The sequence below is a fragment of the Channa argus genome, chromosome 7 (assembly GCF_033026475.1).
Source record: "Channa argus isolate prfri chromosome 7, Channa argus male v1.0, whole genome shotgun sequence".
NCBI classification, from domain to species: Eukaryota; Metazoa; Chordata; class Actinopteri; order Anabantiformes; family Channidae; genus Channa; species Channa argus.
In genome coordinates this window covers 1,031,020-1,047,324 of record NC_090203.1, presented here as the reverse complement: position 1 = coordinate 1,047,324, position 16,305 = coordinate 1,031,020, and the positions used below count along the sequence as shown (strand labels likewise).

The 16,305-nt window shown below is 42.8% G+C and overlaps 1 protein-coding gene across 6 annotated transcripts in view; it reads right to left on the bottom strand.

The window, feature by feature from the left end:
• Positions 1 to 109: 109 nt before the first annotated feature.
• The window catches only part of LOC137130854 (collagen alpha-6(VI) chain-like), a 48,441-nt gene continuing 32,245 nt past the window's right edge, over positions 110 to 16,305 (bottom strand). For 5 of the 6 annotated variants that reach the window (XM_067511475.1, XM_067511479.1, XM_067511476.1 and 2 more), the window contains 23 exons: positions 15,876 to 15,938; positions 13,708 to 13,773; positions 13,341 to 13,394; positions 13,063 to 13,098; positions 12,917 to 12,979; positions 12,699 to 12,761; positions 10,858 to 10,920; positions 10,362 to 10,424; positions 10,230 to 10,280; positions 10,110 to 10,145; positions 9,104 to 9,166; positions 8,967 to 9,029; positions 8,611 to 8,646; positions 8,485 to 8,521; positions 8,289 to 8,300; positions 7,486 to 7,979; positions 5,905 to 5,995; positions 4,719 to 5,366; positions 4,517 to 4,604; positions 4,057 to 4,205; positions 3,469 to 3,639; positions 2,788 to 2,835; positions 110 to 2,232 (listed from right to left, as the gene is read on the bottom strand). In XM_067511475.1, the coding sequence (XP_067367576.1) occupies positions 2,057 to 2,232; positions 2,788 to 2,835; positions 3,469 to 3,639; positions 4,057 to 4,205; positions 4,517 to 4,604; positions 4,719 to 5,366; positions 5,905 to 5,995; positions 7,486 to 7,979; positions 8,289 to 8,300; positions 8,485 to 8,521; positions 8,611 to 8,646; positions 8,967 to 9,029; positions 9,104 to 9,166; positions 10,110 to 10,145; positions 10,230 to 10,280; positions 10,362 to 10,424; positions 10,858 to 10,920; positions 12,699 to 12,761; positions 12,917 to 12,979; positions 13,063 to 13,098; positions 13,341 to 13,394; positions 13,708 to 13,773; positions 15,876 to 15,938 (2,634 nt within the window). In that variant the 3' untranslated portion in view covers positions 110 to 2,056. The remainder of the gene's footprint in view (positions 2,233 to 2,787; positions 2,836 to 3,468; positions 3,640 to 4,056; positions 4,206 to 4,516; positions 4,605 to 4,718; positions 5,367 to 5,904; positions 5,996 to 7,485; positions 7,980 to 8,288; positions 8,301 to 8,484; positions 8,522 to 8,610; positions 8,647 to 8,966; positions 9,030 to 9,103; positions 9,167 to 10,109; positions 10,146 to 10,229; positions 10,281 to 10,361; positions 10,425 to 10,857; positions 10,921 to 12,698; positions 12,762 to 12,916; positions 12,980 to 13,062; positions 13,099 to 13,340; positions 13,395 to 13,707; positions 13,774 to 15,875; positions 15,939 to 16,305) is intronic. The other variant, XM_067511477.1, reaches the window with a different exon arrangement.

The window sequence follows — 16,305 nt, the reverse complement described above, 5'->3', positions numbered from 1 at the left end:
CAAAATTCTGCAGAATTAAGGAGACATTTCCTAAAAAGTCCAAGAGTTAAACAATGAGCTGTTCTCAAAGTGCAAGGACCCGTCACATCATCTAATCAGAACTCAGACGTTTTCTTCAAGTCTTTTATTATTTTGTAATTTTTACACAAAGCACCATTGTTCAGTTTGATAAACCACATACAGTGAGTTCCACATCCAGACTGGGTGCATCTCAAGTGCACAAAGAGAAAGGTTTGAAACCTTTTAAGGCTCGAGCTGTGGCCTGTGTTTACATTTGTGTAGTAAATCAGACAGTGAGCAGACATGGGAAATTACGCATTAACACCCCCCCAAAGAAAAGAAGCAATGATCTGCCCCAGAGCTGTAACGGCAGCAGCTCGAGTTCCTTTTGATCCTTTCAAACAACTATTAGACATTTTTAAAGCTATAACATTTTAGGCTCCATCATCTTGCTGACAGGGATTATGATTAGGTAAACAACAGTACAGAGTGGCTGCACAGTCCATTAGGTTTTCAACATTTCCACAACTACAAGGACGTGTGCTTGGTACGTCTGCCAGGAATTTGGGCTGTTGAAACCTGATCTAGAGTTTACACACATCACTTTTGAAAACTAATGCAACCCAGGTGTTTTTGAAGGTTCATAACACTGCTAAAGAGCCTGTCTTTAACAAAGCTTAGGACACGATTGAATTGACAGTTGGCTGAGACAGAGTATGGACAAAGTACAGTGCAGCAAAGCAGAGGTAGTTTGGCAAAGCACAAGGGAGTCTAGAGTCAAGTCCAGGTGTTTGTGTGAGCTGACTGGTTGCTGTTGGATTGAAGAATATTGCTTTTTCAGTTCAGCTCATAACCTTATGAATTTTTCATCACCAGATTGATGATTCTAGTCCACATTTCCTCAGCTAACCTCCCAGTGGTGAACATGTCTTAGATCACCAAACTCCCTGTGACCCCGGACCCTGTCATCATTAGTTTGGGGCTGAACTGTTTAAAAGCTGTCTAGCATTGCTAGAACTACATCCATCCTGTTATAAAGTGGGTGAGTAAAACATCCACATACAGATGAGTCGTGTGTAGAAGTACATTTATTTAAAAAAATGGACGTTTACTTTGTCGTCTTATGGGTTCAATAATTGTGGATTTCCAATTGTGGGGTTAATGTAATTGTAAATCTGGCTGATTTATATTTATTTCTTCATAATGAGGCTCAAACCAACATTATAATCATATCACTATCTTTAGAAAGTCCTAAGATTCCAACAAATACTACACTTACTTCATTAGGTACAACTGTAAAATCTAATGCAGTCCACTACAGCATTTTTGCCAGGAATTCTACATTTACAAAGTTGTAATTTCTCGGTTTTTAAATTGAAAACTGGCAGAAAGGTGATAATTTTACTGTGTGTTTATTATTGAAGTCATGGTTTTTGGTGAAGTGCGTTATATTAAGAAGTGGCTAAAACATTAAACTAACAGAAGTTAGAGCAGTGTGAACGTAGAATTCATGGCACAGTTACTGTATTGGACTGGATCAGATTCTGCTTAATGAATTGGCCACTAAGTGTATTTTCCAAGTAAATGCTTTTTAAAATGGATCATTTAGACCTGATCAGCAGAGTCCTGAAACCTTCTGTTGCCATTTGTGGAAAATAACATGTCATAGAAAAGAAACGTCACACATTCAATTTGAGTCCTGGTCTAAAAAAATACCGTAAAAATACAGGATGAACAGAAAAGACTAGTTGATGTGAGGGAAATGATGCATGTTCAAGAAAAAACCCAAAGGCTTAATCATGACAAACATCTCAAAAGCCTTTAATTAAGCAGCTGCTGAGCTTTGGGACGGATGAAACTTTTCCTGAAGGCATTTCAAAAGAAACTTGTTAGCAGTTTTAACAGTCCCAGAACTCAGTTGGCTGTGAATAAATGCCTTAAAATTCCTTATTTGTTTGTTTTGTTTTTTTTAAAGATGTGTTTTCAAAAGTCTTTTTGATTAATATTTGTTGTACATCTGTATTTTACTCTGAGTAATCCAGCGATGTCGCCCTCTTCATCGACTTTTAGTGAGACACAAATTCTCACAGTCCTCTTGCGTCTTGAAGCGGTTTTCGTTGCCACCGCAGCCACTGTACCAGAATCGGGAGCATTCATTCTGTTCGGTGTCAAAGAACCACATCATGGTGTAGTTCTGGCAGTTGCCGGGGTCCTGTTTGAAGAAACAGGAGTCTGGGTGGAGACAGGAGAGAGACCTTAGTGCGGTGTAGAAAACACAACTGATTTACTGATGATACAGTCCTCTGCATTTAAGGCACCATGCTGGGTCACTTTGTGTAATTGCACTCGTTGCTGCAGTGTGATGGATCATAATCCAATAAATTAACCTAAAAACATTCATCTGCAGGTCCATCTCAGAACCGTTTGTCTTTTTGGGGTTCTAGGTTTTAAAAATTCCAGCTCATCAATGAGTGCGCCGACTTTCGAAGAAATATTTCCTGCATCCGAGAGCAGACTGGAGGCTGGAAGTCAACAAATCCACAGTAAAGGCTGAATTGTGGCCTGCAGCCTAAAACGATGGGGACTGAAGGTGCATTGGAAAGAAAAAGCTAATTAGCCTGATGACGTATCAAAGGTGCCATGGGTGGTCACCGCAAACCTTATTATACCTCATTAAAATAATCTGTGCCCATCCAGAGTTCAGAGTTCTTTACAGTACACCAAGTACTGGGAAATGTGTATCTCATTGAAAATGGAGGTTAAACGGGACAAGTATTCAGTTTTTACCTTTGGAGACGAAGCTGCTGAGCGGTGGCCTTGGCAGGATGTCTGGGTCTGTCAGAGATGATATTCAGAGGTCACAGCTTTTTACTGTCGCACCATCACAGGCTGCAGTTTTACTGCATATTTATACTGTAAACTTTGTTTCTGAGGTTTGGTGAAACCAAGGTGCCAAACAAACGGTTTCATTATTAACTGAGCTCAGAAACCAAACTAACAATCAAAAAATGTCATGGGTCACGTAAGAGTCCTGCACCAGGATGAATACTGGAGTTAAAAAAAGATTTGTGACTTTGGATAGATGGATTTATGTGTAGGCATGAACATGTTATTGTAGGTTGCTATTATTGGCTGAAATGCAAGAAAACTATTAACTGTAGTAATTGTACTGAACTTAATTGGCTTTTTATCTCAAACTTACTTGAGTTGTAATCAACCCCAGTTGTTAAAACAAGAAAAGTAAAAAAGTTAACAAAACTGAAGTTGTTTTTTTTCCAAAGCAGCAGCAGAATGCTACTGATTAGATTCTTCTTTTTTAAACGTTGTGTGTCATTAATCTGGCCGTACAAGTCTCAGCAACACGAAAAGCTGAGACACTATGTACAGTGTCAGTCCATAAGAAGGGTTAGTGAGTCCACAGAGACACTGACGGGTTCAGGTATGGTCTGGTGTGCAGTCAGGACTTACTCTGGGAGGCACATTTCTCCAAACATTCATTTTCCGTTTTAAAGCGGTTGGCGTTACCGCCGCAGCCGCTGTACCAGAGGGGAGAGCATGCACCAAGGTGTTTGTCAAAGAACCAAACTTTGACATAATCCTTACACTGGATACCAGCATCAGCATCCAGCTGGCACCGCGCTGAAAGCAGAACACACACATTTACTACAGACACTACGACAGTGCTGCAGGGCAGCAGCTCTCGCATGTTTCAAACTCCTTCACTTTTGCAGTTTGAGCTTTGAGTCAATTAAAAAACAAACTGTCTGTCCAGTGTTTCACATGATGCATGTGAGCCACACTCTGGGAAGAATTTCAGGCCTGTTCTGACCGGACGGTCTTAGAGCTCTGCTCCATCTCTGCGGTCAGTTCACTTACAGGGTGTAGTAACTGTGTAACATGTGACTGTGCAGCACTGTTTCATCACAGTGTGGTTCACTTTTATCTCTTTCTGTTGTCCGGCTTAGACGGAGCCCATGGACGTATGTGGAAATATGTAATTAGTGTAGGGACTAAGCTCTGATTAACTCTGTGACGTACTGTGTGGGTGTGGGCTACCTTCAGACTTGAATCCTGAGATGAATGTCTGAACATCTCCTCTGGTGGCGGTCTTGATGATGTCCAGCTGCCCCAGATGAGTCTGTCCTCCTCTCTGCTCCAGAAAGGATTCTTCCACCTCCTCCTCATCCAGTTGTGCTTGCCCCTGACTAGACACACGGCAGCGGAATTTCACAGATTTCCAATGAGTTATGAGTTATTCACATAGGAGTTGCTTTTACATTCCTGTAAAATATTTCCTCAGAGGAGCCGACACTGTCTTTATGTCCCTCTGTTACAGAACACGCTGTAAGACATTTTATTTGTTCCTTCCCTATGCAGTGGTCTAGTGCTGCAACTAACAGTGATTTCATTAAGTGCTCTGTCCATTACATTTTGGAAAATAGAGTCAAATTCCTGTTATTTTCAGCTCCAGCTGCAGCACAGTTGTTATTACAATTATCACAGCAGCGTACGTTACCCGTCTATCAGGATTTGTATTTCCTCTTGTTCCTTTAGCTTTTCACAGATCTGCCTTGATGATGGAGGAGGATATGTGTTTATTCCCTCTGAAATCAGGAAAAGACAGACACATTGAAACTGTGTATAAAGCTGCTCACGAGTGAGATTTGATCTACAAGTAGCAGAACAAACTGCAAAGAGCTGCGTGGGTCTATACTTACTGTTGAGGACATTGAGGAAGCCTCTGAAGAAGCGCTGGGCAAAGCCCTGCTCCTCTGACCTCAGTTCGTCCACGTGGATCAGGTGCTGTTGTAGAGGCCGACTGGCCAGCTCCTCCACCTGCGTCCGGCTGTAGCGATTACCGACTGTCACCACGAACACCGCCACCCCCTCACATTTGGCCTTCTGGGAGATGTACTGCAGCTTGGCTCGGTCCGCAAGAGCCGTCTGGGTGCCCACCACAGCCATCAGCGCCTTCCTCTTCCGGGCATTGGTCGCCTTCCGGAACACCTCCTTCAGGGTGAAATCCAGGGTGTGTCCCAGAGCAGAGGAGCCGCCACGCTGCTGCATCTTATAGATCTGGCTCCTCATCTGGTCGTGGTTCTGGTAGGTCTGCAGGCCAAACTCCACTACGGGAGCAGAACCGTTCTGCTGGACCACACACACCCGGGCCTGGCTGTTGACCTGTTTGGGCCGCTGGCTCACAGACAGATGCTCCACCACAGAACCCAGCAGCTGCTGGACACCAGCGTACTCGTCAGCCTGCATCTCCCTGGAGCTGTCAGCCACCAGGACCAGGTCCACATCGGCCTGCTGAGGGGGAATTGGCCTCTTAATGAAGCCGCACTCCTCCGTAGGTTTGCACGGGTCTAAAGAAACAAAGAGTACATTTAGAAACCTGCTCCACGGTTGCTGAACAGAACATATGTGTTACCTGTGTGTAAAGTAACTGGTGGTGCTAAAACTTTCAAATGGCTCTGAATTTGCTTTTCCACCTTGTTACCATTAGCTGCTTGTTTAACATCTGCCAGCCTACAGAGTGACTTTTTCCATTTTTCCATTCCATGTAGCTGCCACATACAATATAGTAAAAAGTTAACATTTCTGCTCTTCATGCTCATAATAAAACACAGCATCATCATCCACCATTAAAATAACCAGCTGAACAATCAAGAGTCATTTTGTGAGAAAAAAAGGAAGCTTCCTCTAGAAATGAAAGAATGTGCTGCTTTTCTTTCTTGTAAACACATCTGAATGTAGTGTCTTTATGTTTTGGACATTTTAAGACCTCAAGTGTCTGTGAAAAATGATAATTCGGTTGAATTGAAAGTTGTTAAAGTTACAGTTCTGCACAGTGCAAAGGTGTAGAAATATTACTGCATTATTTATGAAATTAGGAATGATTACCGTAACAGACCACACAGTTCTTGACCTTCCTCAGATCTGCAGCCATGTTCCCCCCCAGCACAGTGAACAAGGAGTTTCCTGAGTCATCGATCTGAGAAGAAACAGCAGCTGTTATCCATCGCGGTGAGATGACTGGGAGGAAAAAAAACTGGAGATCCATCTTAATATCTCCATTCTCAAACATTTCTTAAGGCATTTTTTAAGTTCAGCATAATTTTTCATGAATCACTGCAGTGTCCAAAAAGGGAGACAGGGTGCGAGAGGAGCTGCAAAAGACTCGGTTTAGAGTCAAATAAGAAAAGCTCTTGAATGGCAGAAGGCCGAGCAGCTGAGATGTTCGCTGTAGTCGAGCTCAGTTGCTAATCAAACACTTGGATAGATGCATAAACAATAATCTGCCTTTAATCTGCTGGTGGTGTCTGGCTGAGGCCTGACAAGCTGGACCGTTTCACACCATGGTCTCAGCAGGAACTGGTACAGGTGAAACCAGAAGTTTACACACACTGTTTAAACACACAAGCTTTTCTTCTCACTGTCTGACATTAAATCAGATCAAACTTTTCCCGTTTTAGGTCAGTAAAAATTTTTTAAATAGTTTCTTTTTGCCAAATGCCAGAATAATGAGGGAGAAAATATTTTTATTACTTTCTTCAAGGTCAAAAGTTTACATAGACAGATCACGAAGCCTTTACAGATCATGATGTCATGGCTTTGGAAGCTTCTGATGAGTTAACTGACATTTTGAGTTAATTGGAGGAACAACCTGTGCATGTATTTTTAGGGCACACCTCAAACACACTGCTTCCTTCTGTGACATCATAGGAAAATCAAAAGAAATCAGCCAAGATATCGGGAAAAGAATTGTGGACGTCCACAAGTCTGGTTCCACCTTGGGTACAATTTCCAGATGCCTGACGAAGCGACGTTCATCTGTTCAAACGATTACACGCAAGTGTAAACAGCGTGTGGATGTTGTGAGGATGCTGGGTGAAGCTGGTTAGACAGTATCATTATCCACAGTGAAACGAGTCCTGTACCGACATGGGCTGAAAGGCCACTCAGCGAGGACGAAGCCATTACTCCAAAAGCAACAGAAAAAAGCCAGATTAGTTTGCAAATTCACAAAGGCCTTAATTTTGGAGAATGTCCTGTGGTCTGATGAAACTAAAATTTAACTGTTTGGCCATAATGACTTTTGTTACATTTGGAGGAAAAAGGGTGGATGTTGCAAGCCTGAGAACACCATCCCAACTGAAGTATGGGGGTAGCAGCATCATGTTGGGGGGTGTTTTGCTGCAGGAGGGACTGGTGCACTTCACTAAATAGATGACGTCATGAGGAAAGAACATTATGTAGCAATATTGAAGCAACATCTCAAGACATTGGCCAGGAAGTTGGGGCTTGGGTGCAATGGGGTCTTCCAAATGGCCCTCAGCTAAAATAGAAACCAAACCTGAGCTCAGAACCACTTAGCTTAGCTACAATCAGCTTCAAGTGATTGGGAGGAAACTGAAGAAGTGACGCTTGTCCTGAGGATGCTGTCAAGGATAAACAGAATTAATAACACATTGACAAACTTACCTCCAAGGCTCGACTAATCAGTGGGATATTCCTCAGTGAAATAACTGATAGGAAAATGTCAAAAGCCTGATACTCCATGGCTGCAGTAACAACAGCTTGATTATCACTTGTGGAACCAGTAGAAAGGAATATGGCCACCCTCCTCATCAACGCTCCTGCTCGGGTGCGTTTGAAAATGTTGTGAGCCACAAAGCGCATGGAAGCCCCCAGGTCGCGTTGGCTGGACGTCCTCTCCAGGGCGATGTTCTTTACGGCTTCGATCAGCTGCTTCTTGTGGCGGTAGTCGTGGAAGCGGATCAGGTACTTGGTGTAGCCGCTGTATCCCACTACAGCTACCCGGGCGCCTGATGGACAGTTGCTCTCAGCGATGGAGATGTCCTCCAGCAGGGACAGGAGCGCAGAGCGCTGCTTCTCAAACATGGACGAGTTCACGTCCTCGCCCATGTCCAGAGCGAACACCAGCTCGGTGGGATAGGAAGGGCACACTGACCGATCTGCAAGTCAGCACAGCAGAGTCAAGGTTGCGAGCATGAACAGTTCAGGGAACTGCAAGTTGAAGAGTTCATGGAACATTTAAAAATACATTTTTTCAGGAACAAAATACAAAGTTCATCCTGTTCATATTTGGCCAATGTATAAAGAAACTGAGATTGGTCAGTGTGGATCATAGCAGAGGGAGCGAATTATGCAACTGCTAACCTTCATCCTACATTAGCGAGAGGCTGTAACGTGAGATGTTCTGGGTAAAGGTTTGTGCTTTACTCACCGTGCTGTTCTGATTGGTCAAAAACAGAGATACGTACCAATGGAACAAGCTGTGTGGAGCAGAGAATTGAATTCAGCACATTATTAAGAGGTAATCATTACTGGATTTTTAAGGAAATAATTTGTATAAAGTCTTACAGTGATGAAAAAAAGTAATTATCTCAAATTTAAAGATTTAGCAGTGAAAACTGGAAGAGGAATTAAATAAAAAAAAGAGATTTGTTGGTGACCTACCACAGTTGTCTCTGATGTAGGTGATCAGCTGACAGTCCTAAAAACGAGAGAAATGGTGGTTCAGGTATAAAAAGGTAGATTTGAATGATCAACACTGCTGGTGAAGTGAACTTGAGGTGGACTCACAGTCATGCCTTTGCCTCCAGGAGGTCCTCTGAGACCCTGGGAGGAGTGGACGAAGAGCCACAATGAATCATCATTACCATCAGTTAATCAAACCATTTTCCATATTGACGGTTTGCAGGAGACTGACGGACGCTAAACACGAGCAGTGTTTGGGTCTAATGTTTATTTAGAAATCGGCCAAAATGATCCTTTAAGAAACAGGACATCAGCAGGACTGAAGAAACCAATTCTGTGTCTTCAGCTTCACAATCAAAGTCCAAACTATTTTGGCCTTTTCTGGCACAGATGAGGTGTCGTAACTGGGATCAGTTTTAAGGAAGAAGAAGAAGAAGATGCGCTCGCTCTCTAACACTCACTCTGCGTCCTGGATATCCCGGCTCTCCAGGCACTCCCGGCTCTCCAGTTGGGCCTGAATTCCCCTGCATAGATCAGACCAGAAATAAAAATGTAGAGGTGTTAATTCAAAAACAATCACAGGTTGGTTGTTACTCACCCCTCGTCCTTGGTTCCCTTTACGTCCTGGGTATCCTTTGAGTCCCTGCTGGCCGCTTTCACCCTGAGGAGAAAATAAAAAGTACAGGAACTCGTAGTTCGTGACTTTTAGCTTTGGCTTCTTGTTTCTGATATTTATGCCTCCGTGTTTTCTTTGGAGTCCACACGCTGTCAGTTAAGGACGCAGTTGGCTTCGTTTTGCACTATTTTCCTGATAAGTAAACACAAACTATTTGAGCTCAGTCTCTCTGGGCTCTTTGGGCTCTAAAAGCAGTATTCATAACAGGCTTAGCATGCGACACACTGTATACACATCTGATGCATTTCCATTGCCTAAAGCATTCACATGCAGCTTCACACTCTTTTTCAAACACCAGTGTGTGTGTGAGTCTGTGTGTGCGTGTGTGTAAAGACACAGATTTCTGCGACACACAAAAAGCCTGAACCAAGCAGCTTTTATGTGGTGTTTTATTGTACACACTGTACATGTGTAACACGACATACTAATGGTAGCTAGAGCTGGTCCAGTGTGAAGAACTGCTTCATGCAGCCGATTCTTCCTCGGAACAACAAGATCCAGACAACTTTGTGCAGGTTGTGTTCATTTCACACTGAGGTGAAACAAGAATTTGGAAAGTGGGAACCAAAAATGATTTACTTCTAGCTTGTGGTTTTTTTATTTTGTTTTAGCCGCTGTTAGCCTAATTAAACTTCCTGTGGATATTTCACATTAAAAGTCTTCCAGTGATCCTCTGAGCTACAGAGAGGACTTTCTACTTTTCGGCAACTTCTCGGCGATAGAAACAGGAAACTGAATGACAACCCATCATAGTTGTGGCGTGAGCTGAAAATATGACGTGATCTCTAAGTTTCCAGCAGCCTGTCGGCACTTTCGCCTTTTAAGTCTGAACTGATATTGAGCAGACCTGTTCCCAGCTCATAAATTATTTACTTTGCTTATTATGTGAATATACAGGATTTTATCTGATCTGCTGCCAGTGACTCACCAGTACACCGGGATAACCAGGGAAACCGGGATCTCCCTATGGAGAGACAGTAAAGATGTTACGGTCAGAGGATGAATTCATATTCCTGATTACTTTCATAATCATTAGGACCTTCTATACCTTTACACCTTTAGGACCTGCTGGTCCAAAACCGTCTCTACCATCCTGACCCTGACACAGCAGACAGAGAAGGGTTAACATCAGATTTACGTCATGTTATCCAGGAAGCACAGCAGACGTTGGAATACTCACCGACATTCCTCTGGGTCCCTGTGATCCTGGACCACCTTTATCCCCTGGATCTCCTGGTTGGCCCTTCAACAGCAAAAACAGTTGGTTGGTAAAACAGGTCGGACTCAGACAAAACTAGTTCTCTATGGAGGTGCTGAAATGTTGGCAGTGCAACGAGAAAGAAGTGAAATTAATGGACCTAGTCAGGTCTACGTGTCTGTGTTAGTCTTGCTTTGTCTCTAGGGAAAATTGTGCCGTTAAGTCTGTATTTGTGTTCATGTTGGACCTTTCACAGGGGCTGAATCACCTGGAAAGTGCTCCTGCTCACAGTGCACCCACACATGCACAGACGAGCAGCATTGCATTACTTTAATTCATTAATTCATTCAGGAAACTGCGGCTGTGAAACTTTTGATTCTTTTGCATGAAAAATGATTAAAACTGAAAAGGGACTTGACAATTTATCTTTCTGTGCTCAATTATATTTAAGGCAAAGACATGAAATAATGTCACACACCTTCTGTCCGTTCGCTCCACGGCGTCCGGCTGTTCCCGGGCCTCCAGGAGCTCCCGGTCCACCCTGCAGGTAAACCACAACCCAACACAGTCAGGAAGTGCTGAAGTGACACCGTGCTCTCACTGTACTTGAATGCATCACCAAAAACCGAACATTTTCAATAAATGGTCACTGTTCACCACAGCATCATCACCAGCCTGAGAGATGAGAGATGGTCCAGGTGATGTTGTTAACTTAGCTACTGGAATCTGGCTTTTTCATGGCAAACGGCTCAGACATCAGCTCATAGTTAAACATCCTTCCCAGCGGTTTTAATGTGCAGCAGTTCTGTTAAATGTGGGATCCAGACTTCAGTTTACTTTGAGCTTCCAGCACATTTCTGCTTCAGGTGACAGGCTCCTAACAAGAATCACCTGTACTAATGCTAGTGTTCAGCACATTGTACAGAAACTGTTGGGGACACATTTGTGTATTTTCCTGTAAGGATTCAGCTATGAGAGTATACTTCTGAAATTGATTAATGCCTGAATAATTTTAGAGGTCAGGGCTCATGAACTAAGTCAAGTGCAGGGCGGGACAGATCTACAAATCACATGGATGGAACTGAAGCACTGAAGCAGCTATAAAATTGTATTTCCACCCGCTGTCTACTTTATATGGTTGGAACAGGAACCCAGAGGAAATGGTTCCGGAGCTGGAAGCAGAAACCCTGATGACTGCCAGATGCGGAAGACGTGAAATCATCTGTCGGAGACAGCAGGATTTGTGATGATCAGTGATTAAGGCGTCAAATATGACAACCGCAAGATTAGCAAAGACTTCCCACACTACTTCAGTGAAGTTCTCATGGTAATGATCAGTGTTTGGAGAGTTTATGACCTTTGAGAATCTCCTGAGACTCACAGAGGAGGTTTGGACTCACATCACAAAGCATCATATTAGATTATCTGAAGTAAATGCGTTTGTGACACGCAGCCTCGAAGTTTCCTCAACGACACAACTTCAAAAATCCAAATAAAGAGACAAAATGTAGAGACTCAGTTTGGTCTCCTGGTCAAACTCTGATTAAACCGTTGGGGTAAATGATGCGTTTAGGGAACAGGAATATTGTCTGTTTGTTTAAGAGAGAAAAAAAATCCCCTGACATGAATTTACCAGGTAAACTATGGAGAATCGGAGGTAACTTATACAGAAGCCGAGAACGCTCATGGTTACAGTTTTCTGTTTATGCCCAGAATAATTATCTTGTTTTCATGGGAAAACTCATTTTGCTGTCTCAAAATAACAACATCATTTCTTGGGAAATCAAAATTGTTTTTTCGTGATATTTTTTCTCCTATTGATAATAAAATTTGTTTCCTCACGGTAACTTAAAAATCCAAATGATGTAGATCACAACTAACACCTTATCCTTCAAAGTTTGCATATTAAAAATGTGATTTCGCTATGGTTCAACCCTGAAATAGGCTATTTGATGATGGAGCACATCAAACAAGATAACAAGCTTTGTTATCGAGATAATGAGAAAAATGATCTCGTTATCACCAGAGAAGAACTTTGTTTTCCAGAGAAATGATCTCCTTATCAGGGCTTTGTGTTCTGTACGTTGGAATCATTGAGTCACAGTTGTTTTCATGTGATGAAAATATGAGTGAGGAGCTCAGTTTTTCTTGTTCCTATTACAAAAATTCAGTTGTGCGAACTCTTCAGATGACATGTCGTCAACCTTTCCTACTGTCAGAATAAAACCTTTTGTCTCTCAACATTTCAGATGCAGGATGTCTCAGGGCCTCTTAGCTGGTCTGAGGTCAGACGAGTGAATGTGGAGTTGAAGCACTGACCTGAGGTCCAGGAAGGCCAGGGATTCCTCTGGGTCCAGGCTGTCCTCCGACCCCCCTGGGACCCTGCAGAGACAACATGGACTGCTCTAAGACAGTAATCCTCATACGCTCTGTAACATCCAAAACCTGATGCCTGTCTGCTCGCTATTAACAACAGGATTCTCCTTTCCAATCTTTGATCCTGTGAGCAGCATGGGAACATCTGTCTAGTGTCTTACCTGTTTACCCATAGCACCCACGGTACCTGCTGCCCCTGGGTCTCCTGGTGGTCCAGGTGCACCCTGCGCACACACAGTTTAATATTAGGAGTTTTCAGTTGTCAAAGCAGCAGCAGCATTGAGCGTTGGGCGATTTCTTCTCCTACCTTCCTTCCGTCTGGTCCTCTTCTTCCATCTGCTCCCTGAACAGCAGTAAAGCCATAATTAGAATTAGACAGATCTGATCAATAATGCATAAAATGTATCACAAGAAATGTGTAGTAAACACAAGGTTTCATCAGGTTCACTGAGGTCAATTTAAACCTTAACCAATTTAACACGTTTAATGATGAATGATGATATGGACACATATTTCATATTTTAAAGTTACTTTTATTTACACTTCACAGGTGTTTACTCTCTACCATCTTAAAGAAAATCTCACCGGGTTTCCAATAGCTCCTCTTCTCCCTGACTGCCCGTCTTCTCCAGGTAAACCCTGCAGATTTAACCACATCAGATTTCAGCTCAAGAGCATCAGTGTAACAATCCCAAACCTAATGCGTCTTTTCAGATTTGGAAGTTCAAACATTTCCATCCTGCAATCAGGATCACATCACTGCAGGAAAACTGATTCTTTTTAGTTTGAAATGTCATATCTGTGTTTTAAAAGCCCATTTAGTTCCCTGATTTCTGCAAAAAGATATTTTCCAAAGTGAAGTGATTCACTGTTAAATCGAACCAAATCTCCTGCAGGTGAAACCAAACCGACCCGTTGATTTCAGCGTCTTTTCATCCCGTGATGATCTTACCGGTAAACCTGGGTTTCCAGGCTCTCCTTTGGGTCCTGGGGTGGTGTTGTCCACACCCGGTTCACCCTACGAGACGAAACACACGGACACAGTCTTAACTCAAACTCAGTAAAGTGAAGAAACCAGCTGTGTTCCAGCTGTGTTTAGCTTTTAACAACACACATAGCTGATAGTAGATTTATTAGCTGAAGAATGATTTACAAATAACGCGTTGCATTGTGGTGACTGAGAGATTAAAGCCCAGCGATGGAAGCGTCTGGGTTCAGGCGTTGCCAACAAACTCAGGAGGAAGTTTTGTTTTCACCTCAGACTGTTTGTAAATATGATCAAGAGGTAACAGACGAATTTGCCTTCAAACCCACAGGACGCTGCTCTCAGCTCCGGGGGTCTACAACCTGGGGTCCCACTCTGGGTTTTGATTCCATCAAACAAACGAGCCTTAATGGGAAACGGCCCCTTTTCCTCGATTCGACACATAAAAACATGCAGAGTCTGTTTGTTCTCAGCCTCATGTCTCTGATTATCTAATGTAAACACAGCCACAGCCAACAAATAGGATCCACAAACATCTTAGAGGCGTCGGGACAAAAACCCTCAAGTGCACAAAGACACTTGGTTGTCATTCAACTTGTGTGGCCTTTAAACTGAAATATCATTGCATTGATGTGCGTTGCAGTGAGAAATCTGAAACTTGTAGGACGACGAGACAGAAACTTTGCTGCTCAGTCCTTCTAGCATGGGGTTATTGTGGGATGGCATAAAACATCCGCAGGAGTTGGACTTGTGGCCAAACTCAACACAATCAATCGCTGGTTTCAGCAAAACAACTTTCCTATGTATTGTTTTTCTTTGGAGTGTTTTTCCCCTGGTTTCGTCTTGTCAGGCCAAATAGGCCGAGGATCAACTCTAACAAGCTCCAGCAGCCCAGTTTGACACATAGCAACACATCAACACAACTTTAATCGTGTCTATTTGTTTTGCGATAAACAGTATTGACAGGTTTTCTACTCGATGAGCTTTTCGGACAGTGGCACTGATGGGGTCTCCAGTCATTTTACATCTGTAGTTGTTTTGTAACAGTTTGTTTTAAGTTGTACTGTGTCATTGTTTTTCTTTGGAAGATTTGGTGTCTGCGTTTAGTTACTGTTTATTTTGGCTCACTTTCTCTGTTTGCCTGATACTTTCATGTTACTGTTCAGCATTTCACTGTTGTTTTGCATCTTTTTGTGGTTGTGTCCATTTGTTGTCTTCTCACTGAGCTCCTTGGACTTCAGAGGCTGTGGCTGGTGGGCCCCCGAGGTCTTGGGTGCAGGGGGCTGTGTTTGGCTGGTCTGATCAGGGGTCCATGTGGTGGACAGTCTTTGAATTCTACTGTATTTTCTGGGTCCAGATCCGTGAGCAGCTGCAGCAGATGTGCTGCAAATGTGGGGGCTGTGTGAATATCAAGGAGATTGAGCTTGAACAAACCAAATGACTGGTCTAAACTTTAATGAAAGGGATGAGAAGGACCAACTTGGACACGCGCATGCAGATCTCCCTTCCTGATCTTTTCAGCTGCTAAAAATCAGGCTTAGAGCAACACAATCTTCTGTGACAAAGTAGTAAAACAAACCAATCCTGTGGAAAGACTTTGGTTCATGTGCAGCTTTGATCTCACAGTGCTCCAGCAGTCATGTAGGAATAAAAATGTTAAACCTTTATAGAATCACTGGGGTTTCAGATAAACACATGACAAAAGAACAACATTTTCCAGCCAATGCAACGTTCCCACTGTCAGACGGGAGGAGAGCAGAGCTGTGACACAGCGAGACGTTAACGCACTAAAGGTTTGATTCTACAGAACATGCAGGCAGAGGAAACAGGGAGTGAACTCAGCACAAACTGATTGCTAACATGTTTGTGTGATAAGAAACAATTCATACAGGAAGTGCAGAAAAAACAGGATTTATCAGTGTGAGATTTATGTCCCTGGGGTTTTGCCTCTCAGACTCTCTACAGTCTGATGGAGCTAAACAAAAAAGTGCATCCTCTATGTTTTCAGTTGTCAGTTTATTAGGTACACTAATGTAAAACTAAGTCAGTCTATGCCCACAGCGCTACAACAAATCTTCATTCGTTTCCTCTGCCTGAGAGACTGTGATGAGGACGGAAGAGACACAGGGACTCACCGGATCTCCCCTCAGTCCTCCATCTCCTTTGGGGCCTGGCTCCCCTTGGATACCTGGGATACCCTGGGAACAACAGTTCAACCTGTCAATCAATCATCACTCTGTCATCACAAAGTGAAGGACACGGCAGCTAAAGGTGAATTTCACTGATTCTTCCACTACACGACTATGTTTAACTACACAAAAATAAATGACAAATCATAATGCATTAATTTTCCTTTTTAAATGGAATTTAAGTGTTTATATAATCCACATATATCCTAAATACTAAGCACTACTGAGCCTGTTGGAGTTGTACTGGAGTAATTTAATTTGAATAATAAAGAAGTTGTAAAACAAATTTTAGGCTTTTGTGTCCCAACTTTTTGGTGTTATATCACACGCCATGAAAATGCACAAAAGTCTTAGAGATAATGCTGAATATTTCAAT